Here is a 27,384-nt window from a genome sequence, read left to right on the forward strand (position 1 = left end):
TGTTTTCTCGGAAAAGAAGTAATTTTCTTTATTTGTAGTGTCCTTGTCTGGATTTAGTATAGAGGTAATGCTCACCTTGTAAAATGAGTTTGGATGTATTTCCTCTTCTTCCATTTTTTGGAAGATTTTGGAAGGATCAATATTAATTCTTTATAAATGTTTGGTAGAATTCAGCAGTAAAGTCATCAAATCCTGGGCTCTTTTTTTTGATAGGAGGCTTTTATTATTGATTCAATCTCCTTACTTTTTATTGGTCCTTTCAGATTTCCAGTTTCTTCATGATTCAGTTTTGATAGGTTTATGTGTCTAGGAATTTATCCATTTCTTCTTGCTTGTATAATTTTTTGGTATATAATTGTTTATAGTAGTCTCTTACAGTACATTGTTGTTTATCTGGTATCAGTTGTTATGTCTTTTTCTTTGTGATTTCATTTATTTTAGTCTTTTCCCTTTATTTTTCATAGTCTACCTAAAGTTTTGTCAATTTTATTAGCTTTTCAAACACCTGACTCTTAGTTTCACTGATCTTTTCTATTATTTTTCTATTTTATTTATCTATTACATCTATTTTTGCTCTGGTCTTTATTATTTTTTTCCTTCTGCTAAATTTGGACTTGTTTGTTCTTGTTTTTCTACTTCCTTGAGGTATAACATTAGATTATTTCAGATATTTCTTCTTTTTTGATGTGGATATTTATTGCTTATCTAAACTTTCCTCTTAGAGTTGCTTTTGCTGCATCCCCTAAGTTTTAGTATGCTGTGTTTCCAGTTTTGTTTGTCTCAAGATATTTTTAAATTTCCCTTTTAATTTCTTCATTGACCCACTGGTTATTCGGAGCATGTTGTTCAATTTCCATGTGTTTGTGAATTTTCAGAAATTCCTCCTCTTATTGATTTCTAGTTTTATACCATTGTGGTCAGAAAATATAGTTCATATGACTTCAGTCTTTGTAAATTTGTTGAAACTTATTTTATGGTGAAATATATTATCTATCCTGGAAAATGTTCCACGTGCACTTGAGAAGAAAATATATTCAGCTGCTGTTGGATGGAATGTTCTGTATATGTTTGTTAGCCCATTTGGTCTAAAATCTAGTTCAAGTATGTTGTTTTCTTGTTGATTTTCTGTCTACATGATCTCATTGCTGAAAGTGGGGTATTAAAGTCCCCTATTATTATACATTATAGTGTAACTCTCCTTTCAGATCTTTTAATATTTCCTTTATATTTAGATGCTTCAATATTGGATGAATATATATTTATCATCGTTATATTTTCTTGATGAATTGACCTCTTTGTCATTGTACAATCATTTTCTTTGTCCTGTATTACAGTTTTTGACTTCAGGTCTATTTTGTCAATATAAACATAGCTACCCTTGAGCTCTTTTGGTTTCTCTACCTTTTTCCACCTCTTTACCTTCAGTCTATGTGTGTCCTTAAAGGTGAAGTGAGTCTTTTTCAGTCAGCATATAAACGGGCCTTGTTTTTTATCTATTCAGTCACTCTATGCCTTTTGATTGGAGAATTTAATCTATTACATTCAAAGCAATTGTTGAGAAGGAAGGGCTTACTACTGCCATTTTGTTAGTTGTTTTCTGGTTATTTCGCAGATCCTTTATTCTTCCTCTCTTACTGGCTTCCATTGTGGTTTGATGGTTTTCTGTGGTGTGATTTGAATCTGTTCTTTTAATCTTATGTACGTGTGCTATTGGTTTTCACTTTGTGTTTACCATGAGGCTTTCAAAAAACATCTTAGAGTTATAATAAACTATTTTAAGCTGATAACAATTTAACTTCGATAACATAAAAAACTATAAGCTTTTTTGGGCGGAGCGGTGAGGGGGTGATGGGTGCAGTGGCTCATGCCTTTAATCCCAGCACTTTGGAGGCCAAGGCAGGTGGATCACTTGAGGCCAGCCTGGCCAACATAGAAAACCTCATCTCTGCTAAAAATACAAAAAGTTAGTTGGGCGTGGTTGCACATGCCTGTAATCCCAGCTACTCAGGAGGTTGAGGCACACAAGAATCACTGGAACCCAGAAGGCAGAGGTGGCAGTGAGCCGAGATCATTCCACTGCACTCCAGCCTGGGCAATAGAGCAAGACTCTGTCTCAACAACAACAAAAAAAAACACGATACACTTTTTCTCTACTACCACCATGCCCTGCATTTTAAATTTTTGATATCACAGTTTACATCTTTTTATATTGTGTGTCCCTGAAAAATTATTGTGGCTATTAATTTTAATAATAACTTTGTCTTTCAACCTTTGTACTAAAGATATGTGTGATTTGCACACCACCATTCAGTATTAGAGTATTCTGAATTTGACTGTGTGCTTACTTTGACCGTTAAGTTTTATATGTTTTATGTTGCTAATTAGTATATTTTACTTTAAGCTTGAATATTCCCTTTAGTATTTCTTGTAAAATCAGCCTGGTGATGGTGAACTCCCTCAGCTTTTGTTTGTCTGGGAATGTCTTTATCTCTCCTTCATTTCTGAAGGATAGCTTTGCAGGGTATAGTATTTGGGCTTGACAGGTTTTTTTCCTCCAGCATTTTAAATATAATATATCATCCCACTCGCTCCTGGCATGTAAGGTATCTGCCAAGAAATCTGCTACTAACCTTGTTGGAACTTTATTATATGAGATTTTTTTATTTTCTCTTGCTGCTTTCAGGATCCTCTCTTTGTCCTTAATTTTTGACAGTTTGGTTATCAAATGTCCTGGTGTAGTCTTGTTTAGATTGAATTTCATTGGACAATTTTGACCTTCCTGTACCTGGATATTTATATTTGTCTCCCAATTTGGAAATTTTTCTGCTAATATTTCTTTAAATAACTTTTCTACCCCTTTGTCTTTCTCTTCTCCTTCATGAACTCCCATAACTTGGTATTTGATCTTTTGATGCTGTCCCATAAACCCTGTAAGCTTTCTTTTTTGTTGTTGTTGAGTTTTGTTTGCTTGCTTGCTTGGGGTTTGCTTGTTTTTGAGACAGGGCCTCAGTTCTGTCACCCAGGCTGGAGTGCAGTGGCACAATCATGGCTCACTGCAGCCTTGACCTCCCAGGCTCAAGTGACACTCCCACCTCAGCCCCCTAAGCAGCTGGAGCTGGGACTACAGATGCATGCCACCATGCCCAGCTAATTTTTTTTGTAGAGAGCAGAGGTCTCACTTTGTTGCCCAGGCTAGTCTCAAACTCCTGGGCTCAAGTGATACTCCCACCTCAGCCTCCCAAAATGCTGGGATTACAGGTATGAGCCACTACACCCAGCAATCTTATAAGTTTTCTTTATTCCTTCTCATTCTCTTTTTCTTCTCTGACTGTATATTTTCAAATAACCTATCTTTAAGTTCACAAATGCTTTCTTCTGCTCAATTTCTTATCTATTCCATTTTTCATTTCATTGTATTTTTTAGCTCCAGTTTGATTGATATTTGATTTCTGTTTGATATGTTCTATAATTTCAATCTCTCATTAAATTTATCATTTTGGTCATTTTATTGTTTGCCTGACTTGATTGAATTGTTTCTCTGTATTTTCTTGAAGTTCACTGAGTTTCCTTAAAACAATTATTTTGAATTGTCTGTCAGGCAGTTCATATATCTCCATTCCTTTGGTATCAGGTACTAAGAGATCACTGTATTCTTTGGTGTTCTCCTTGTATTTTTTTTTTTCTTATTGCCTTACATTAATGTGTGTGCATTTGAAGAAATAAGGACATTTCAGTCTTTGAAGACTAGTTTTTTCTGGGGAAGCCCTTCATCAGTCATCTGGAGGTTCGGGAGGGGCCATCTGGCATGATCCAAGGTCATACTTGCTGCTAGAGTCCTCAGGCAGGCTGGCCTGGTTCCTGGGTCAGGAGGTGGGTGGGCCTGGTGCTTGAGTCCACAGGGTTGGGTCTGAAGGCTGGATCCACTGGGGTGAATTTGTTGATTGGGTCTGCAGGAATGGTGTTGGAGCCAGGGTTCATGAAGGCAGGCCTGGACCTTGTATCAATGAAGGCCAGCCTCATGCCTGGGTACGCAGGAGCTAACCTGGCTCTGGGATGGGCCGTGAGCCTGAATCTACAGGGTCTGGCCAAGTTCTGGGAGGGGGATGGCACCTGGGACTATTGAGATGGGTCTGGAGCCTGAGTACCTCAGGGCTGTCCTGGAGCTTATGTCTGCAGGGGTGTTCTTGGAGCCTCAGCCTGTGGGATCTGGCCTAGAACTGAGTTCTACTGGGGTGGGCCTGGACCCTGGATCTGCTGTATCAGGCCTGGACTCTGGGTTCACTGGACCTTGGGTGCACATGGACTGGCCTGGAGCCTACAGTCAACCTGGTACTGGGGCTAGCGTGGAGTTTGGTTCACAAGGGCTGGTCTGGAGCCTCAGATCATGGGCACTGACCTGGTGCCTAGAGTCACTGGAGCTGTCCTGGAGCCTAGAGCCAAGAAGCCTGGTCCAGCTCTGGAGTCTACTGAGACTCTTGGACCTTCAGTCAAATGGAGGGTGGTGCTGTGGAGACTGGCCTGGCACTGTGCAGGCCTGAGCCTGTGTCTGTGGGTATCTTCCTGGCGTTTAAGGCCAGGGATGCTGATCTGGCACTGGAATGGGTGGGAAGCCTGAGGCCACGGGGGTTGGCTTAGTACTGAGTGGTCCTGGATCTTGTATTTGTAGGGCCTGGCCTGGAGGCTGAGTCTGCACATGCTGGTCTGAGGAGTAGGGCTGTGGGAATCAACCTGGTGCTGAGGTAGACTTGAAGCCTGAAGCTATGAGGGCCAGCCCAGTGCTGGAGAAGGTCCAGAGCTTAGGGCCTTGGGGTCTGCCTGGCCCTGGGATGGGCTTGGAACATGATTCTGTTGGGGCTAGCCTGAAGCTAGGACTGCTGGAGCCTGTCTGCCACTGGGGCCGCTAGGGTTGAGCTGGCACTAGAGCAGACCCGGAGATCAAGTCTGCTAGGCAGACCTGGAGCCTGGGGCTGCTGAGGTCAGCCTATTTGTAATTTCTTTCTTCTGACAATTAGAAACCTTACTCAAATTATCTTCCAGTTATTTACTTATTTGTTTAAACTTGTATATATGGAAAGTAGTTTTAGAATTGTTTATCCATATCTCTGTGAGAAACCATTTACCAGACACCTGCTCTCTAAACAACTGAGTGAAAGTGCTACTGAAGATTCCCCACATTAAAAATGGGACAGAAAGAAAATTCTGTTCTGTGAAGCCCATGAAATTAGCTTATCAGTCCTAAGCTTATCAGATGGGACAGCAAAAGTTGGAAGGTAGTCTACAATGTAGGAGAGGAACAATACTGGAGATTTGTAATAAGGGTACTCATGGGTGGTGGGATGAGCTGAAAAAAGGCAAGGCCACTACTGGTAAATAAGTTTATTTGTCAAGTGTTTGCTGTTGTCCAGCTCTCAGTAAAAATAGACTGGTGTTCCTAAAAGTAGCCACAGGGTACTACTACGAGACCTCTTAAACATTTCCCAGCCCACACAGGTGGCAGCCTGGTGGGAAGCTACGGTTTTAGTAATCTTCACTGGTTTCCTGTAAAACAAAAAGGTTAGATTTTTAGAGGCTAGAGAACTCTGAGAAACAAGCATTCATTCCCCCTGCTTAATAGTATCCATGTTCACCAGACAATGGGACAAGAATACTTTAACGTAACAACAGGAGTTGTCCACTTCTGAGTAGGTGAGGTATTGGTCTACTGAACAAAAACAGGTGGAGACTTTGGGCCTGGCTGAGCCAAATGGCCCATGGGAAAGTCTGACTATGGAAGCAGTGGTTAGAAATCTGGACAAATTTAGGAAAAATAGCAAACTATGGTGTAATACAAAGAAGACAACACAGACAGGTATTGATTATATAATGAAAGAAACAATGGGGTCTAAGCTGGTGTCTTGATTTACTCGCCAGTGAATTGCTTTCCAAGTTAAAGGGACATTGTCTTCTGTTATTTTTGTACCTAGAATTTGGGTTACCTCAGTCTTCTGTTTAGGAATAACAGCCTCCGAGAAGGGAATGAGAATCAGTGAAGATATACACCCAAGCAAACATCTCCCAACTCACAACGTTTATCCAGCAGATGTTTCCACAATAGGTCCAGCAGCATGTGTAATTTTTGTCTTTACATCTAAAGGCTTTAGAACACTTATTGGTACATTCTTTGACATTTGGCTTTCCCCAGCATTCTTCAAGTAACAATTCCTTCCCTGAAATTGAGATGAGATGGTCAAAGGTTGATAGTATGTTTCAGCCAAGAGCGGAAAGAAAGGCCTTTCATACGTTTAACAGTTCCTCCTGGAATCTGGGCCCCAAATTCCAACCAAGATATCTATTTGCCTTTTAAGGGAATTGCCTTCATGAGCCTCCTCAAATTCCTGTCATTATACATTCACTGACCCTATTGCATCTTCACTGACTTCTTTTCCTTCTCGACCTCTGCAGGCTTTACCAGTGTTGCAGGCCTCTGGGTCCTCTCTGAGCATCCCAACGATAAAACTCAGTCAACCCGGAGCATTCATGTAACCTCCTATAAAATCTGCATTTACATAACAGGAGATCTCAGGGCCCGGCATATCTTGTAGCCTCATTGCAATGCCTATTTCACAGAGTGGGAAGCTAGGCCAGGTCAAGTAAGAAACAGATTCTCTCCCTTTTTCTTTCCCTACTTGCTGACTCTGTGTTTAATAACTCAGCCTCTCTTCAAATTCTTATCTCCCTCACTCAGTTTTCTTAGCCCCTCCATTCACCCCATTTTCTCATCATATGACCCCCAAGGTTGCCCCACTAAGAAGCGATCTCAAGCCTCTTTCCTAACTTTTCACATTCTGAAAGCCTTGCCACTGAAACTAAGGGTATGTATTAAGAAATGCCCATTTGGTACTCACATGACAAAGTATATGCAGCTAGGGCACAGGGATACCAGTATAGAGCTACAGGATTAGCTCTATACTGACATCTGACCCTCAAAGACAGCCTAACATTGGAAAATATTTTTATGTTTATAGCTTATGGTATATATACACACACATATGTGTTTGTATATATATATAGAGAGAGAGAGACAGAGAGAGAGATAGACAGATATTGCTATTTTAAAGGTTAAAAGAGGAAGCATTGAAGGACCTCAGCTTAGGGATTTCTTGAATCTCTGTGCATACAAAATTGTCATTCTCTGATGGGTGATACTATGAAGGTGGGTCCTGAGTCAGATACAACGGACAATGAAACCCCCTCCCTTATTCAGAAACAAGCTCATCCCCCTCCTGTGGCCCCTAATCCAGCCTCACCACCTACTGTCATATCTTTTCTTCCTCATTTCTCCCAGCACAGACAGTAGCACTGTACAGAAGAATGTCATGAGCATGGGTATCCAGAGCTTCATGAGGCTGACCATATGTGTCTGAATATATGTTGTCAGAAGGATTATTTTTCTTCCCAGTCGCTGCTAGAGATCAAGACATATAAATAGGGAAAGAGAGGTGTGAAGCAAGAGAAAGTGCTTGTCGAATTTCTTCATTCTTTATCTTCTCACTATTCCCCCTAGGCCTCTGCCTACCCAACAACTGGCACACCTAAGCTGAGCGTTGGCTTTGCCCAAAGGAATCCCTCCATCTCACACCTCATGTTTTCCTTTTGCTGGAAAAAAAATGTAATGTGTTGCCTTATTTTAATTAAAACATAATTCAAATTCAGCTTACAAAAAAAATTTTTTTAATCTTTTATTTTAGGTTTGGGGTACATGTGAAGGTTTGTGACACAGGAAAACTTGTATCATGAGAGTTTGTTGTACAGATTATTTCATCACCCAGGTATTAAGCCCAGTACCCAACAGTCATCTTTTCTGCTCCTCTCCCTCCTTCCACCCTTCACCCTCAAGTAGACCCCAGTGTTGGTTGTTCCTTCTTTGTATTCATGAGTTCTCATCATTTAGCTCCCACTTATAAGTGAGAACATGCAGTATTTGGTTTGAACAAAATTCTTTTTGAAAATGTATTCAACATTTATTGAACACCTACTATGTGCCTGGCACTATTATACACCATATATAGAGAGAGGGTCCTTAACTTATGATGATTTGACATACAACTTTTCAACTTTATGATGGTGCAAAAGGCAATACACATCCAGTAGAAATCGTACTTTAAGTACCCGTCAACCATTCTGGAGGGTTTTTTTTGGTTTTGTTTGTTTGTTTGTTTTTGCTGTTGCATAATATTCCATTCTGTGAATATGTCACACAATATTTATTCATTTCATGAAAATGAACATTTAGGGGCTGAATAGGAACAGGCTCCAGTCTACAGCTCCCAGCGTGAGCAACACAGAAGACGGGTGATTTCTGCATTTCCAGCTGAGGTACCGGGTTCATCTCACTGGGGAGTGTCAGAAAGTGGGTGCAGGACAGTGGGTGCAGCACACCGAGCATGAGCCAAAGCAGGGCAAGGCATTGCCTCACCCGGGAAGTGCAAGGGGTCAGGGAATTCCCTTTCCTAGTCAAAGAAAGGGGTGACAGACGGCACCTGGAAAATCGGGTCACTCCCACCCTAATACTGCACTTTTCCAACGGTCTTAGCAAATGGCACACCAGGAGATTATATCCCGTGCATGGCTCAGAGGGTCCTGTGCCCACGGAGCCTCACACATTGCTAGTACAGCAGTCTGAGATAAAACTGCAAGGCAGCAGCGAGGCTCGGGGAGGGGCACCCGCCATTCCTGAGGCTTGAGTAGGTAAACAAAGCAGCCAGGAAATGTGAACTGGGTGGAGCCTACCACAGCTCAAGGAGGCTGGCCTGCCTCTGTAGACTCCACCTCTGGGGGAGGGCATTGCCAAACAAAAGGCAGCAGAATCCTCTGCAGACTTAAATGTCCCTGTATGACAGCTTTGAAGAGAGTAGTGGTTCTCCCAGCACGCAGCTGGAGATCTGAGAACAGACAAGACTGCCTCCTCAAGTGGGTCCCTGACCCCCGAGTAGCCTAACTGGGAGGCACCCCCCAGTAGGGCAGACTAACACCTCACACAGCTGGGTACTCCTCTGAGACAAAACTTCCAGAGGAACGATCAGGTAGCAACATTTGCTGTTCACCAATATCCGCTGTTGTGCAGCCTCCACTGCTGATACCCAGGCAAACAGGGTCTGGAGTGGACCTCCAGCAAACTCCAACAGACCTGCAGCTGAGGGTCCTGACTGTTAGAAGGAAAACTAACAAACAGAAAGGACATCCACACCAAAACCCCAACGGTATGTCACCATCATCAAAGACCAAAGGTAGATAAAACCACAAAGATGGGGGAAAAACAGAGCAGAAAAACTGGAAACTCTAAAAATCAGAGTGCCTCTCCTCCTCCAAAGGAAGACAGCTCCTCACCAGCAATGGAACAAAGCTGGACGGAGAATGACTTTGATGAGTTGAGAGAAGGCTTCAGACGACCAAACTACTCTGAGCTAAAGGAGGAAGTTCGAACCCATGGCAAAGAATTTAAAAACCTTGAAAAAAAATTAGATGAATGGCCAACTAGAATAACCAATGCAGAGAAGTCCTTAAAGGAATTCTGATGGAGCTGAAAACCGAGGCATGAGAACTACGTGATGAATGCACAAGCCTCAGTAGCCGATTTGATCAACTGGAAGAAAGGGTATCAGTGATGGAAGATCAAATGAATGAAATGAAGCGAGAAGAGAAGTTGAGAGAAAAAAGAATAAAAAGAAACGAACAAAGCCTCCAAGAAATATGGGACTATGTGGAAAGACCAAATCTACGTCTGATTGGTGTACCTGAAAGTGACAGGGAGAATGGAACCAAGTTGGAAAACACTCTGCAGGATATTATCCAGGAGAAGTTCCCCAATCTAGCAAGGCAGGCTAACATTCAAATTCAGGAAATACAGAGAATGCCACAAAGATACTCCTCGAGAGAGTAACTCCAAGACACATAATTGTCAGATTCACCAAAGTTGAAATGAAGGAAAAAATGTTAAGGGCAGCCAGAGAGAAAGGTCGGGTTACCCACAAAAGGAAGCCCATCAGAGTAACAGCTGATCTCTCTGCAGAAACTCTACAAGCCAGAAGAGAGTGGGGACCAATATTCAACATCCTTAAAGAAAATTTTCAACCCAGAATTTCATATCCAGCCAAACTAAGCTTCATAAGTGAAGGAGAAATAAAATACTTTACAAACAAGCAAATGCTGAGAGATTTTGTCACCACCAGGCCTGCCCTGAAAGAGCTCCTGAAGGAAGCACTAAACATGGAAAGGAACAACTGGTACCAGCCACTGCAAAAAAATGCCAAATTGTAAAGACCATCAAGGCTAGGAAGAAACTGCATCAACTAACGAGCAAAATAACCAGCTAACATCATAATGACAGAATCAAATTCACACATAACTATATTAACCTTAAATGTAAATGGGCTAAATGCTCCAATTAAAAGACACAGACTGGCAAACTGGATAAAGACTCAAGACCCATCAGTGTGCTGTATTCAGGAAACCCATCTCACATGCAGAGACACACATCGGCTCAAAATAAAGGGATGGAGGAAGATCCACCAAGCAAATGGAAAACAAAAAAAGTCAGGGGTTGCAATCCTAGTCTCTGATAAAACAGACTTTAAACCAACAAAGATCAAAAGAGACAAAGAAGGCCATTACATAATGGTAAAGGGATCAATTCAACAAGAAGAGCTAACTATCCCAAATATATATGCACCCAAAACAGGAGCACCCAGATTCATAAAGCAAGTCCTTAGAGACCTACAAAGAGACTTAGAGTCCCATACAATAATACTGGGAGACTTTCACACCCCACTGTCAACATTAGACAGATCAACGAGACAGAAAGTTAACAAGGATATCCAGGAATTGAACTCAGCTCTGCACCAAGAGGACCTAATAGACATCTACAGAACTCTCCACCCCAAATCAACAGAATATACATTCTTCTCAGCACCACACTGCACTTATTCCAAAATTGACCACATACTTGGAAGTAAAGCACTACTCAGCAAATGTAAAAGAACAGAAATTATAACAAACTATCTCTCAGACCACAGTGCAATCAAACTAGAACTCAGGATTAAGAAACTCACTCAAAACCACTCAAATACATGGAAACTGAACAACCTGCTCCTGAATGACTACTGGGTACATAACAAAATGAAGGCAGAAATAAAGATGTTCTTTGAAACCAATGAGAACAAAGACGTAACATACCAGAATCTCTGGGACACATTCAAAACAGTGTGTAGAGAGAAATTTATGGCACTAAATGCCCACAAGAGAGAGCAGGAAAGATCTAAAACTGACACCCTAACATCACAATTAAAAGAACTAGAGAAGCAAGAGCAAACAAATTCAAAAGCTAGCAGAAGGCAAGAAATAACTAAGATCAGAAAAGAACTGAAGGAAATAGAGACATAAAAAACCCTTCAAAAAATCAGTGAATCCAGGAGGTGGTTTTTTGAAAAGATTAACAAAACTGATAGACCGCTAGCAAGACTAATAAGAAAAGAGAGAAGAATCAAATAGATGCAATAAAAAATGATAAAGGGGATATCACCACCGATCCCACAGAAATACAAACAACCATCAGAGAATACTATAAACACCTCTATGCAAGTAAACTAGAAAATCTAGAAAAAATGCATAAATTCCTTGACACCTACACCCTCCCAAGACTAAACCAGGAAGAAGTTGAATCTCTGAATAGATCAATAACGGGCTCTGAAATAGAGGCAATAATTAATAGCTTACCAACCAAAAAAAGTCCAGGACCAGATGGATTCACAGCCAAATTCTACCAGAGGTACAAGGAGAAGCTGGTACCATTCCTTCTGAAAGCATTCCAATCAATAGAAAAAGAGGGAATCCTCCCTAACCCATTTTATGAGGCCAGCATCATCCTGATACCAAAGCCTGGCAGAGACACTACAATAAAAGATAATTTTAGACCAATATCCCTGATGAACATTGGTGCAAAAAATCCTCAATAAAATACTGGCAAACTGAATCCAGCAGCACATCAAAAAGCTTATCCACCATGATCAAGTGGGCTTCATCCCTGGGATGCAAGGCTGGTTCAACATATGCAAATCAATAAACATAATCCAGCATATAAACAGAACCAACGACAAAAACCATATGATTATCTCAATGGAGGCAGAAAAGGCCTTTGACAAAATTCAACAACCCTTCATGCTAGAAACTCTCAATAAATTAGGTATTGATGGGATGTATCTCAAAATAATAAGAGCTATCTATGACAAATGCACAGCCAATATCATACTGAAGGGGCAAAAACTGGAAGCATTCCCTTTGAAAACTGGCACAAGACAGGAATGCCCTCTATCACCACTCCTGTTCAACATAGTGTTGGAAGTTCTGGCCTGGGCAATCAGGCAGGAGAAGGAAATAAAGGGTATTCAGTTAGGAAAAGAGGAAGTCAAATTTTCCCTGTTTGCAGAAGACATGATTGTATATCTAGAAAACCCCATTGTCTCAGCCCAAAATCTCCTTAAGCTGATAGGCAACTTCAGCAAAGTCTCAGGATACAAAATCAATGTTCAAAAATCACAAGCATTCTTATACACCAATAACAGACAAACAGAGAGCCAAATCATGAGTGAATTCCCATTCACAATAGCTTCAAAAAGAATAAAATACCGAGGAATCCAACTTACAATGGACATGAAGGACCTCTTCAAGGAGAACTACAAACCACTGCTCAATGAAATAAAAGAGGATACAAACAAATGGAAGAACATTCCATGCTCATGGCTAGGAAAAATCAATAACGTGAAAATGGCCATACTGCCCAAGGTAATTTATAGATTCAATGCCATCCCCATCAAGCTACCAATGACTTTCTTCACAGAATTGGGAAAAACTACTTTAAAGTTCATATGGAACCAAAAAAGAGCCCACATCGCCAAGTCAATCCTAAACCAAAAAAACAAAGCTGGAGGCATCACGCTACCTGACTTCAAACTATACTACAAGCCTACAGTAATCAAAACAGCATAGTACTGGTGAAAAAACAGAGATATAGACCAATGGAACAGAACAGAGGGCTCAGAAATAACACCACACATCTACAACCATCTGATCTTTGACAAACCTGACAAAAACAAGCAATGGGGAAAGGATTCCCTATTTAATAAATGGTGCTGGGAAAACTGGCTAGCCATATGTAGAAAGGTGAAACTGGATCCTTTCCTTACACCTTATACAAAAATTAATTCAAGATGGATTAAAGACTTAAATGTAAGACCTAAAACCATAAAAACCCTAGAAGAAAACCTAGGCAATACCATTCAGGACATAGGCATGGGCAAGGACTTCATGACTAAAACACCAAAAGCAATGGCAACAAAAGCCAAAATAGACAAGTGGGATCTAATTAATCTAAAGAGTTTCTGCACAGCAAAGGAAACTACCATCAGAGTGAACAGGCAACCTACAGAATGGGAGAAAATTTTTGCAATCTACCCATCTGACAAAGGGCTAATATCCAGAATCTACGAAGAACTCAAACAAATTTACAAGAAAAAAACAAACCCATCAAAGAGTGGGCAAAGGATATGAACAGACACTTCTCAAAAGAAGACATTTATGCAGCCAAAAGACACATGAAAAGATGCTCATCACCACTGGCCATCAGAGAAATGCAAGTCAAAACCACAATGGGATACCATCTCGCACCAGTTAGAATGGAGATCATTAAAAAGTCTGGAAACAACAGGTGCTGGAGAGGATGTGGAGAAATGGAACACTTTTACACTGTTGGTGGGACTGTAAACTAGTTCAACCATTGTGGAAGTCAGTGTGGCGATTCCTCAAGGATCTAGAACTAGAAATACCATTTGACCCAGCCATCCCATTACTGGGTATATACCCAAAGGATTATAAATCATGCTGCTATAAAGACACATGCACACGTATGTTTATTGAGGCACTATTCACAATAGCAAGGACTTGGAACCAAGCCAAATGTCCAACAATGATAGACTGAATTAAGAAAATGTGGCACATATACACCATGGAATACTATGCAGCCATGAAAAAGGATGAGTTCGTGTCCTTTGTAGGGACATGGATGAAGCTGGAAACCATCATTCTCAGCAAACTATCGCAAGGACAAAAAACCAAACACTGCATGTTCTCACTCATAGGTGGGAATTGAACCATGAGAACACATGGACACAAGAAGGGGAACATCACACACCAGGGCCTGTTGTGGGGTGGGAGGGGGGAAGGATAGCATTTGGAGACATACCTAGTGTTAAATGACGAGTTACTGGGTGCAGCACACCAATATGGCACATGTATATGTGTGTAACTAAGCTGCACGTTGTGCACATGTACCCTAAAACTTAAAGTATAATAAAAAAAAAAAAAAGAAAATGAACATTTAGGTTGTCTGCAGTGGTTTCACTGTCGAAACCATGAAACTAAAGCAGCCATGAACAAGTACACTATTCTCCTGCACATGAATGAGAATTGTTCCCCCTTCCATCCATGCTTAATTTTTCTCTTTAATGTTTTTTATTTTCAGTACAGTATTAAATACATTACATGAGCTATTCAACACTTTATTATAAAATAAGCTTTGTGTTAGATAATTTTGCCCAACAGTAAGCTAATGTTAAGTGTTCTGAGCACATTTAAAGTGTTAGCTTACAAAATTCCTAAAACATATAAAAGCACATAGAAGAAAGTGAAAATATTTCTAGCAATTCCGCTATATCGATGTATAATATTCCATCTTTCATATGTGCATAGATATAAATATAGATTTTTTATAAAACAAAATTATATAAGCTTGCTGTTATATAATGACTTTTTAAAAACTATTAAGATATAACTGACATATAAAAAACTATTTATAGGACATATTTAATGTATACAACTACAATGAGTTTGAAGACAAGTATACACCCATGTAATCATCATCACAATCTAGGCCATAAACATATCCATCACCTCCAATAGTTTCCACTGGCCTTTTTACTTATTATTTGGTGTGTGTGTGTGCAATAAAAATAAGACCTATCATCTTAACAAATTTTTAAGTTTGTAATACAGTATTGCTAACTAAGGGCACTATGCTATACAACAAGTCTCTGAGATGTATCCATCTTGTATAACTGAAATTTTGTGCCCTTTGACTAATATCTTCAATCTCTCTGCTTGTTATTGGTCTGTTCAGGGTATCTAATTCTTCCTGATTTAAGTTAGGAGGGTTGCATTTTTCCAGGAATTTATCCATCTCTTCTAGGTTTTCTACTGTATATGTGTAAAGGTGTTCATAGTAGCCTTACATGATCATTTGTATTTCTGTGGTGTCAGTTGTAATATCTCCCGTTTCATTTCTTAATGAGCTTATTTGGATTTTCTCTCTTATTTTCTTGGTTAATCTTGCTAATGGTATATCAATTTTATTTATCTTTTCAAAGAACCAGCTTTTTGTTTCATTTATCTTTTGTATTTTTTTGTTTCAATTTCATTTAATTCTGCTCTGATCTTGGTTATTTTCTTTTTTTATCACACTTTAAGTTCTGGAGTACATGTGCAGAATGTGCAGGTTTGTTATATAGGTATACACATGCCATTTGTTATATAGGTATACACATGCCATGGTGATTTACTGTACCCATCAACCCATCATCTACATTAGGTATTTCTCCTAATGCTATCCCTCCCCCACATCCCCCGTCGACAGGCCCAGGTGTGTGATGCCCACCCCCCCGTCCATGTGTTCTCATTGTTGATCTTCCACTTATGAGAACATGCAGTGTTTGGTTTCCTGTCCTTGTGTTAGTTTGCTGAGAATGATGGTTTCCAGCTTCATCCATGTCCCTACAAAGGACATGAACTCATCCCTTTTTATGACTGCATAGTATTCCATGGTGTATATGTGCCACATTTTCTTAATCCAGTCTATCATTGATGGACATTTGAGTTGGTTCCAAGTCTTTGCTATTGTAAACAGTGCTGCAATAAACATACGTGTGCACGTGTCTTTATAGCAGCATGATTTATAATCCTTTGGGTGTATACCCAGTAATGGGATTGCTGGGTCAAATGGTATTTCTAGTTCTAGATCCTTGAGGAATCGCCACACTGTCTTCCACAAGGGTTGAACTAGTTTACAGTCCCACCAACAGTGTAAAAGTGTTCCATTTCTCCACATCCTCTCTAGCACCTGTTTTTTCCTGACTTTTTAATGATTGCCATTCTAACTGGTGTGAGATGGTATCTCATTGTGGTTTTGATTTGCATTTCTCTAATGACCAGTGATGATGAGCTTTTTTTCATATGTTTGTTGGCTGCATAAACGTCTTCTTCTGAGAAGTGTCTGTTCATATCCTTCGCCTACTTTTTGATGGGGTTGTTTGGTTTTTTTCTTGTCAATGTGTTTAAGTTCTTTGTAGATTCTGGATATTGGCCCTTTGTCAGACGGATAGATTGCAAAATGTTTCTCCGATTCTGTAGGTTGCCTGTTCACTCTGATGACAGTTTCTTTTGCTGTGCAGAAGCTCTTTAATTAGATCACATTTGTCAATTTTGGCTTTTGCTGCCATTGCTTTTGGTGTTTTAGTCATGAAGCCTTTGCTCATCCCTATGTCCTGAATGGTACTGTCTAGGTTTTCTTCTAGGGTGTTTATGGTTTTAGGTCTTGTGTTTAAGTCTTTAATCCATCTTGAGTTGATTTTTGTATAAGGTTAAGAAAAGGATCCAGTTTCAACTTCCTGCATATGGCTAGCCAGTTTTCCCAGCACCATTTATTAAATAGGGAATGCTTTCCCTATTGCTTGCTTTTTTCAGGTTTGTCAAAGATCAGATGGTTGTAGATGTGTGGTGTTATTTCTAAGGTTTCTTCTGCTGGGTTTGGATTTGGTTCTTGTTTCTCTAGTCCCTTGAGGTGTGACATTAGCATGTCAATTTGTGCTCTTTCAGTCTTTTCGATGTAGGCATTTAGGGGTATGAACTTTCCTGTTAGCACCGCCTTTGCTTTATCCCAGAGGTTTTGATAGGTTGTGTCACTATTGTTGTTAAGTTCGAATAATTTTTTAATTTCCATCTTGATTTCATTTTTGACCCAATGATCATTCAGGAACAGGTTATTTAATTTCCATATATTTGCATGGTTTTGTAGCTGTTTTTGGAATTGATTTCCAGTTTTATTCCACTGTGGTATGCGAGAGTGCTTGATATAATTTCAATTTTCTTTTTTTTTAAATTTTATTTTATTATTATTATACTTTAAGTTTTAGGGTACATGTGCACAATGTGCAGGTTAGTTACATATGTATACATGTGCCATGCTGGTGTGCTTCACCCATTAACTCGTCATTTAGCATTAGGTATATCTCCTAAAGCTATCCCTCCCCCCTCCCCGCACCCCACAACAGTCCCCAGAGTGTGATGTTCCCCTTCCTGTGTCCATGTGTTCTCATTTTTCAATTCCCACCTCTGAGTGAGAATATGCGGTGTTTGGTTTTTTGTTCTTGTGATAGTTTACTGAGAATGATGATTTCCAATTTCATCCATGTCCCTACAAAGGACATGAACTCACCATTTTTTATGGCTGCATAGTATTCCATGGTGTATATGTGCCACATTTTCTTAATCCAGTCTATCATTGATGGACATTTGGCTCAGTTCCAAGTCTTTGCTATTGTGAACAGTGCCGCAATAAACATACGTGTGCATGTGTCTTTATAGCAGCATGACTTATATTCCTTTGGGTATATACCCAGTAATGGGATGGCTGGGTCAAATGGTATTTCTAGTTCTAGATCCCCGAGGAATCTCCACACTGACTTCCACAATGGTTGAACTAGTTTACAGTCCCACCAACAGTGTAAAATTGTTCCTATTTCTCCACATCCTCTCCAGCACCTATTGTTTCCTGACTTTTTCATGTGCCATTCTAACTGGTGTGAGATGGTATCTCATTGTGGTTTTGATTTGCATTTCTCTGATGGCCAATGATGGTGAGCATTTTTTCATGTGTTTTTTGGCTGCATAAATGTCTTCTTTTGAGAAGTGTCTGTTCATGTCCTTCACCCACTTTTTTAATGGGGTTGTTTGTTTTTTTCTTGTAAATTTGTTTGAGTTCTTTGTAGATTCTGGATATTAGCCCTTTGTCAGATGAGTAGGCTGCAAAAATTTTCTCCCATTTTGTAGGTTGCCTGTTCACTCTGATGGTAGTTTCTTTTGCTGTGCAGAAGCTCTTTAGTTTAATTAGATCCCATTTGTCAATTTTGGCTTTTGTTGCCATTGCTTTTGGTGTTTTACACATGAAGTCCTTGCCCATGCCTATGTCCTGAATGGCAATGCCTAGGTTTTCTTCTAGGGTTTTTATGGTTTTAGGTATAACGTTTAAGTCTTTAATCCATCTTGAATTAATTTTTGTATACGGTGTAAGGAAGGGATCCAGTTTCAGCTTTCTACATATGGCTAGCCAGTTTTCCCAGCACCATTTATTAAATAGGGAATCCTTTCCCCATTGCTTGTTTTTCTCAGGTTTGTCAAAGATCAGATAGTTGTAGATATGCAGCGTTGTTACTGAGGGCTCTGTTCTGTTCCATTGATCTATATCTCTGTTTTGGTACCAGTACCATGCTGTTTTGGTTACCGTAGCCTTGTAGTATAGTTTGAAGTCAGGTAGTGTGATGCCTCCAGCTTTGTTCTTTTGGCTTAGGATTGTCTTGGTGATGCGGGCTCTTTTTTGGTTCCATATGAACTTTAAAGTAGTTTTTCCCAATTCTGTGAAGAAAGTCATTGGTAGCTTGATGTGGATGGCATTGAATCTATAAATTACCTTGGACAGTATGGCCATTTTCATGATATTGATCATTCCTAGCCATGAGCATGGAATGTTCTTCCATTTGTTTGTATCCTCTTTTATTTCATTGAGCAGTGATTTGTGGTTCTCCTTGAGGAGGTCCTTCACGTCCCTTGTAAGTTGGATACCTAGGTATTTTATTCTCTTTGAAGCAATTGTGAATGGGAGTTCACTCATGATTTGGCTCTCTGTTTGTCTGTTATTGGTGTATAAGAATGCTTGTGATTTTTGAACATTGATTTTGTATCCTGAAACTTTGCTGAAGTTGCTTATCAACTTAAGGAGATTTTGGGCTGAGACAATGGGGTTTTCTAGATATGCAATCATGTCATCTGCAAACAGGGACAATTTGACTTCGTCTTTTCCTAATTGAATACATTTTATTTCCTTCTCCTGCCTAATTGCCCAGGCCAAAACTTCCAACACTATGTTGAATAGGAGTGGTGAGAGAGGGCATCCCTGTCTTGTGCCAGTTTTCAAAGGGAATGCTTCCAGTTTTTGCCCTTCAGTATGATATTGGCTGTGGGTTTGTCATAGATAGTTCTTATTATTTTGAGATACGTCCCATCAATAGCTAATTTATTAAAAGTTTTTAGCATGAAGCATTGTTGAATTTTTGCCAAAGGCCTTTTCTGCATCTATTGAGATAATCATGTGGTTCTTGTCTTTGGTTCTGTTTATGTGATGGATTACGTTTATTGATTTGTGAATGTTGAACAAGCCTTGCATCCCAGGGATGAAGCCGACTTGATCAAGGTGGATAAGCTTTTTGATGTGCTGCTGGATTGTTTGCCAGTGTTTTATTGAGGATTTTCGCAGCGATGTTCATCAGGGATATTGGTCTAAAATTATCTTTTATTGTAGTGTCTCTGCCAGGCTTTGGTATCAGGATGATGCTGGCCTCATAAAATGAGTTAGGGAGGATTCCCTCTTTTTCTATTGATTGGAATAATTTCATAAGGAATGGTACCAGCTCCTCTTTGTACCTCTGGTAGAATTCGGCTGTGAATCTCTCTGGTCCTGGACTTTTTTTGGTTGGTAGGCTATTAATTATTGCCTCAATTTCAAAGCCTGTTATTAGTATTTTCAGAGATTCAACTTCTTCCTGGTTTAGACTTGGGAGGGTGTATGTGTCCAGGAATTTATCCATTTCTTCTACATTTTCTAGTTTATTTGCATAGAGGTGTTTCTAGTATTCTCTGATGGTAGTTTGTATTTCTGTGGGATTGGTGGTGATATCCCCCCTTTATAATTTTTTATTGCATCTATTTGATTCTTCTCTCTTTTTTTCTTTATTTGTCACAATGCTAGTGGTTTATCAATTTTGTTAATCTTTTCAAAAAACAAGCTCCTGGATTTATTGATTTCTTGAAGTGTTTTTTGTGTCTCTAACTCTTTCAGTTCTACTCTGATCTTAGTTATTTCTTGCCTTCTGCTAGCTTTTGAATTTGTTTGCTCTTGCTTCTCTAGTTACTTTAATTGTGATGTTAGGGTGTTGATTTTAGACCTTTCCTGCTTTCTCTTGTGGGCATTTAGTGCTATAAATTTCCATCTATGCACTGCTTAAAATGTGTCCCAGAGATTCTGGTACGCTGTGTCTTTGTTCTGATTGGTTTCAAAGAACATCTTTATTTCTGCCTTCATTTTGTTATTTACCTAGTAGTCATTCAGGAGCAGGTTGTTCAGTTTCCATGTAGATAAGCGGTTTTGAGTGAGTTTCTTAATCTTGAATTGTAATTTGATTGCACTGTGGTCTGAGAGACAGTTTGTTGTGATTTCTGTTCTTTTACATTTGCTGAGAAGTGCTTTACTTCCAATTATGTGGTCAATTTTAGAATAAGTGCGATGTGGTGCTGAGAAGAATGTATATTGTTGATTTGGGTGGAGAGTTTTGTAGATGTCTATTAGGTCTGCTTGGTGCAGAGCTGAGTTCAAGTCCTGGATATCCTTGTTAACCTTCTGTCTCATTGACCTGTCTAATATTGACAGTGGGGTGTTAAAGTCTCCCATTATTATTGTGTGGGAGTCTAAGTCTCTTTGCAGGTCTCTAAGGACTTGCTTTATGAATCTGGGTGCTCCCGTATTGGGTGCATATATATTTAAGATAGTTAGCTCTTCTTGTTGAATTGAGCCCTTTACCATTATGTAATGGCCTTGTCTCTTTTGATCTTTGTTGGTTTAAATTCTGTTTTATCAGAGACTAGAATTGTGACCCCTGCTTTTTTTTTGCTTTCCATTTGCTTAGTAGATCTTCCTCCATCCCTTTATTTTGAGCCTATGTGTGTCTGTGCACATGAGATGGGTCTCCTGAATATAGCACACTGATGGGTCTTAACTCTTTATCCAATTTGCCAGTCTGCATCTTTTAATTGGGGCATTTAGCCCATTTACATTTAAGGTTAATATTGTGTGTGAATTTGATCCTGTCATTATGATGTTAGCTGGTTATTTTGCCCATTAATTGATGCAGTTTCTTCATAGCATTCATGGTCTTTACAATTTGGCATGTTTTTACAGTGGCTGGTACCGATTGTTTCTTTCTACGTTTAGTGCTTCCTTCAGGGCCCTTGTAAGACAGGCCTGGTGGTGACAAAATCTCTCAGCATTTCTTGTCTGTAAAGGATTTTATTTCTCCTTCACTTATGAAGCTTAGTTTGGCTGGATATGAGATTCTGGATTGAAAATTCTTTTCTTTAAGAATGTTGATTATTGGCTCCCACTCTCTTCTGGCTTGCAGGGTTTCTGCCTAGAGATCTGCTGTTAGTCTGATGGGCTTCCCTTTATGGGTAACCTGACCCTTCTCTCTGGGTGCCCTTAACATTTTTTCCTTCATTTCAACTTTAGTGAATCTAACAATTTGTGTCTTGGGGTTGCTCTTCTCGAGGAGTGTCTTTGTGATGTTTTCGTATTTCCTGAATTTGAATGTTGGCCTGCCTTGCTAGGTTGCAGAAATTCTCCTGGATAACATCCTAAAGAGTGTTTTCCAACTTGGTTCCATTCTTCTCATCACTTTCAGGTACACCAATCAAATGTAGATTTGGTTTTTTCACATAGTCCCATATTTCTTGGAGGCTTTGTTCATTTCTTTTTACTCTTTTTTCTCTAACCTTGTCTTCTCGCTTTATTTCATTAATTTGATCTTCAATCACTGATACCCTTTCTTCCACTTGATCGCATTGGCTATTGAAGCTTGTGCATGCATCACGAAGTTCTCGTGCCATGGTTTTCAGCTCCATCAGGTCATTTAAGGTCTTCTCTACACTGTTTATTCTGGTTAGCCATTCATCTAACTTTTTCTCATGGTTTTTAGCTTCCTTGCAATGGGTTCAAACATCCTCCTTTAGCTCGCAGAAGTTTGTTATTATAGACCTTCTGAAGCCTACTTCTGTCAACTCATCAAAGTCATTCTCTGTCCAGCTTTGTTCCATTGCTGCCGAGGAGCTGCGATCATTTGGAGGAGAAGAGGCACTCTGGTTTTTAGAATTTTAAGCTTTTCTGCTCTGGTTTCTCCCCATCTTTGTGGTTTTATCTACCTTTGGTCTTTGATGTTGGTGACCTACAGATGGGGTTTTGGTGTAAATGTCCTTTTTGTTGACGTTGATGCTATTCCTTTCTGTTTGTTAGTTTTTCTTCTAATAGTCAGGTCCCTCAGCTGCAGGTCTGTTGGAGTTTGCTGGAGGTCCATTCTAGACCCTGTTTGCCTGGGTGTCACCAGCAGAGGCTGCAGAATAGCAAATATTGCTGCCTGATTCTTCCTCTGGAAGCTTCATCCCAGAGGGGCACTTGGCCATATGAGGTGTCTGTCGGCCCCTACTGGGAAGTGACTCCCAGTTAGGCTACACAGGGGTCAGGGACCCACTTGAGGAGGCAGGCTGTCTGTTCTCAGAGCTCAAACACCATGCTGGGAGAACCACTGCTCTCTTCAGAGCTGTCAGACAGGGACGTTTAGGTCTGCAGGAGTTGTCTGTTGCCTTTTGTTTAGATATGCCCTGCCCACAGTGGTGGTGACTATAGAGGCCTAGGCCTTGCAGAGCTGCAATGGGCTCTGCCTAATTTGAGCTTCCCAGCCGCTTTGTTTACCTACTGAAGCCTCAGCAATGATGGACACCCCTCCCCCCGCCAGGCTGCCACCTCGCATTTCGATCCCAGACTGCTGCACTAGCAGTGAGCAAGGCTCCGTGGGTGTGGGACCCACCAAGCCAGGCCTGGGAGAGAATCTCTTTGTCTGCCGGTTGCTAAGACCTTGGGAAAAGCACAGTATTTGGGTGGGAGTGTCCTGATTTTCCAGGTACCATCTGTCACGGCTTCCCTTGGCTAGTAAAGGGAAATCCCCCGACCCCTTGCCCTTCCCAGGTGAGGTGACGCCCCACCCTGCTTCCACTCACCCTCCATGGGTTGCACCCACTGTCCAACCAGTCCCAGTGAGATTAACCAGGTACCACAGTTGGAAATGCAGAAATCACCCAATCTTCTGCATTGATCACGCTGGGAGCTGCAGACCAGAGCTGTTCCTATTCAGCCATCTTGGAGCCGCCTCCTCCATGAGTGTTTCTTATCAACCTGAGGCTTATCTTACATGATCATACTACAGTTATCAACTTTGCTAAATTTAACCTTGATCAAACATACTTTTATCTATTCTATCATGAGTATTAAATTTTATCACTTCACCCAATAATGTTCTTTTTCTTTTATGAAATTCAAATTTTGGAAGAATACAGCCAACCTTTTCTTTGAACTGAATAGTCCTCAGTTGGGGTTTATCTGAGATTTTCTTAAGATTAGATATAAATTATGTATTCTCCATGGGAATAGCATGTAGATGATGCTGTGTCCTTCTCAGGATATCATATATGGAGGCACACAATGTCTATCCATGTTATCTTTCTCTGTCTCAGTTTCTCCATTTGAACAATATAAACAATAATTTATTCCATAGAGGGATAGTGTTGGCATGATGCAGGGGCATGATTTGGGCAGGGAACCCATCCAAGCAAGACAAAGGTGAAAGCTTTTACAGGCTCACACTTCCAGCCCCAGGACCCTGACCCCCACCTACCTTTGAAGATGTTGGAGTTGGAGGTGCTGAAACCTATTTGGCTGGTGGCTCTTCTTCCTTGCCTCTAGGAACCATGGAGCCCCTACACAGTGAGTAGGTGGTGAGCAAAACCAATCAATTATGCAGATCTTAGTCATGCTTCTGGTTGTGGCAGATCTGTAAGTTCTGTCCCAAACCATAACTTGGGTACATATAGAACATTGTCCCTGAATTCCTATTCAAGGAGTACTTTCTTCTTTTTGCTGCAGGCAATATAGATAGAGACAGAACACTGTGGACCTGCAGAATCCTCTGCTCCCTTAACACACACACAAGTCTGGCTGATTGTGGACACTCAGACACAAGTCTGGGTGATTGTGGAGTGGAAGGAGGATCTACATATCTATTTTTTTTCTAACATTGTGTGAGGACCTTCATAAAGTCTCATCCATCTTTATATTAACTTCTCCATTGCTAGCATCAGCCTAACACCACCTTATCAGCAATCTCTTGTGACTTTTGTGAGGAAAAGAGAGATCTCTTCCAAGAGGGCTTCGAAAATATCACATAACATGTAGATTTTAAATATATAAACTATACTCAAATCCTACCTCCCACTTACTCTAGGAAAGTCACTAATCATCTCTGTGCCTCAATTTCCTCATTTTTAAAGTGAGAATAGCAGTACTTTCTTCATAGGATTTTTGGGAGGATTCCATGAGTTATTTTGTGTTAAACACTGAGACCCAATGTCTGGCATATAAGCAGTGCTATGTATGGTTTGCTAAATAAAGCAATAAAACACTTATTGAAGTGTTCAGAATCACCCAGTTGGACACCAAATTCACTATGAGTCAAATATTTAACATGTATTAACCAATACTCTCAGTGACCCAGTGAGTTTAGTGCTAAATATTTATATTTTGCCGATGCAGAAACTGAAGCATCGAGGAGCTAAACAACTTGCCCAAGGCCACACAGCCAATAAGTGGTAGAAACAAGATTTGAAAGGAAGTGAATTCAGAGCCAGGTATGCCAGATGGTGAAGCCCACAGCTTTTCCTGGGCCTCAGAGCCACGATACATCTTGGGCTTATTCCCATCACCAAGAGCACTCTCTCTAGATACCCTTACAGTGCTAGCAGAGGGGCATAATGGGAAGGGAAATTTCAGGAGCTGAGCTGACTGTGAGAGCTCTGAGTAAGTCTTGACTGGGTCTAGGAATATTCCCAGAGTTGTTTGGTTGGGATGAGAAAGTGGGAAAGTGGGAGAGAAGCAAAGCCTGTGGATTGTCCTAACATTTTCTTCTCTAGTTCTATTTCCTTGCCTCTTCCCACTTTACAGCATACTCTTGGCCTTGTCCTCTTCCTGGGACCCCTCATCAATTTATATCATTTACTTCTCTCCGTAGGAAAAAAAAAGAAAAAGATTTCTTTTCAGGATGTCATTTTTTGCTCTTGTACTAATAAAAGAGCAACTCATGCTTAGTGCATAAATTTTGTAAAAATATGAAAATGACAATTAAATTTAAAAATAATTGTTAATCTTGTCAACCTATGCTAACATTTGTGCATATATTCTAGTAGACTTTTTCTTATGTACATATATGTTTTTATATAGTGGATAATCCTGTGACTATTTTTAAGTTTAACATTTACGATAAATATTTTCCTGTACTCCTAAATAGTTTCAAAAATTTCATAGATTGGTAGATTACTCTGCCAATTAATCACCAGTTGTTGACAAGCTTGGTGGTTTCAGTTTTTCCCTATTGTAGAAATTCACTATTAGTTACATAATGATAACTAAATCCTTGAGTATTTATTTATTTATTCCTTGGGAAAGCCAATAAAAGTAGAAATACACATAATTCAATCTGTGCATAAATATTACCAATTCTCTCTTCATAATGTTTAGGCTATACTTGCACCAACAAAGAAATGGTCTAAAAATGTCAGACCATTTCCTTCATCTTGACCCTGACATAGACATTCAGAGGATTCAGATGGTAGGTCGGAGGAGCCAGCAGGCTATTGACTATTCACAGTTGTCTAGTGCCACAATCACAGGCCTTACACTCATCCGATGTAAACTTAAAACCCATCTTTACAGTGGCAGATACTAAAAAATTAAAATTAAAATTAAAAAACCATCTTTATCATTTGCTAACTCCATGACCTTGGGTAACTCATTTCACTTCTGGAAAACTCCATTTAATCACATGGAAAAATTATAGTACAGGCATACCTCAAAGATATTACAGATTCAGTTCCAGGCCACCCTAATAAAGTGAGTCAAACAAATATTTTGGTTTCTCAGTGCATGTAAAAGATATGTTTACACTATACTGTAATCTACTAAGTGTGTGACAGCATTATGTATAAAAACAGTGTACATATCTTAATCCAAAAATAGTTTATTGATAGACATCAATACCAAGAGCTCTCAAAACCACACACTTACATGTGCTTGTTAGTACATGCTCCTGTTCCTGAATGACTTTTTGGTAAACAACAAAATTAAGACAGAAATCAAGAAGTTTTTTGAAACTAGTAAGAACAAAGATACAACATACCAAAATCTCTGGGACACAATTAAACCAGTGTTGAGAGGAAAGTTTATAGCACTAAATGCCCACATCAAAAAGTTAGAAATATCTCCAATTAACCTAACATCACACCTAGAGGAACTTGAAAAACAAGAGCAAACCAACCCCAAAGCTAGTAGAAGAAAAGAAATAACCAAAATTAGAGCTGAACTGAACAAAATGGAGATAAGGGAAACCATAAGAAAGATCCATGAAACCAAAAGTTGGTTCTTTGCAGAATAAATAAGACTGGTAGACCACTAGTTACACTAATAAAGAAAGAGAAAATCCAGATAAACACAATCAAAAATAACAAAGGGGATATTACCACTGACCCCATAAAAATACAAACAAAAATCAGAGACTATTACAAACACCACTATGCACACAAACTAGAAAACCTACACAAAATTGATAACCTCTTGGAATCATACAAACTCCCAAGATTAAACCAGGATGAAATTGAACAGACCAATAACAAGTACCAAAATTTAATCAGTAATTTAAAAAAAACTTACCAACCAGAAAAGGCCCTGGACCAGATGGATTCACAGCCAAATTCTACCAGACATATAAAGAAGAGCTGGTGCCAATCCTACTGAAATTATTCCAAAAACTTGAGGAGGAGGGACTCCTCCCTAATTCATTCTATGAAGTCAGCATCATTCTGACATCAAAACCTGGCAGAGAGACAACAGAAAAAGAAAACTTCAGACCAATATCACTGATGAACATAGATGCAAAAATCCTAAACAAAATACTAGCAAACCAAATCGAGCAGTACATCAAAAAGCTAATCCACCACATTGTTTCCTGTTGGGAGCTCCCTGCAATACCCGCTCCCCCTCCCCCCTGCCCCGCAAAAAAATGAATTCACCACAATCAAGTAGGCTTTATCCCTGGGAAGCAA

The 27,384-nt window shown here is 39.8% G+C and overlaps 1 protein-coding gene across 1 annotated transcript; it reads right to left on the reverse strand.

Moving 5' to 3' along the window:
- Positions 1-5,361: 5,361 nt before the first annotated feature.
- Positions 5,362-27,078, reverse strand: WFDC11 (WAP four-disulfide core domain 11). Its single transcript, XM_004062264.4, has 5 exons — positions 26,993-27,078; positions 23,910-23,991; positions 7,294-7,444; positions 6,064-6,206; positions 5,362-5,538 (listed from the first exon to the last, which is right to left on the reverse strand). Exons 3-5 carry the CDS (start codon positions 7,391-7,393, stop codon positions 5,518-5,520), a joined length of 264 nt encoding a protein of 87 aa, XP_004062312.1. The 5' UTR covers positions 7,394-7,444; positions 23,910-23,991; positions 26,993-27,078; the 3' UTR covers positions 5,362-5,517.
- Between the last annotated feature and the right edge of the window lie 306 nt (positions 27,079-27,384).

This window comes from Gorilla gorilla, chromosome 21, assembly GCF_029281585.2.
Source record: "Gorilla gorilla gorilla isolate KB3781 chromosome 21, NHGRI_mGorGor1-v2.1_pri, whole genome shotgun sequence".
In the NCBI taxonomy this organism is placed as follows: Eukaryota; Metazoa; Chordata; class Mammalia; order Primates; family Hominidae; genus Gorilla; species Gorilla gorilla.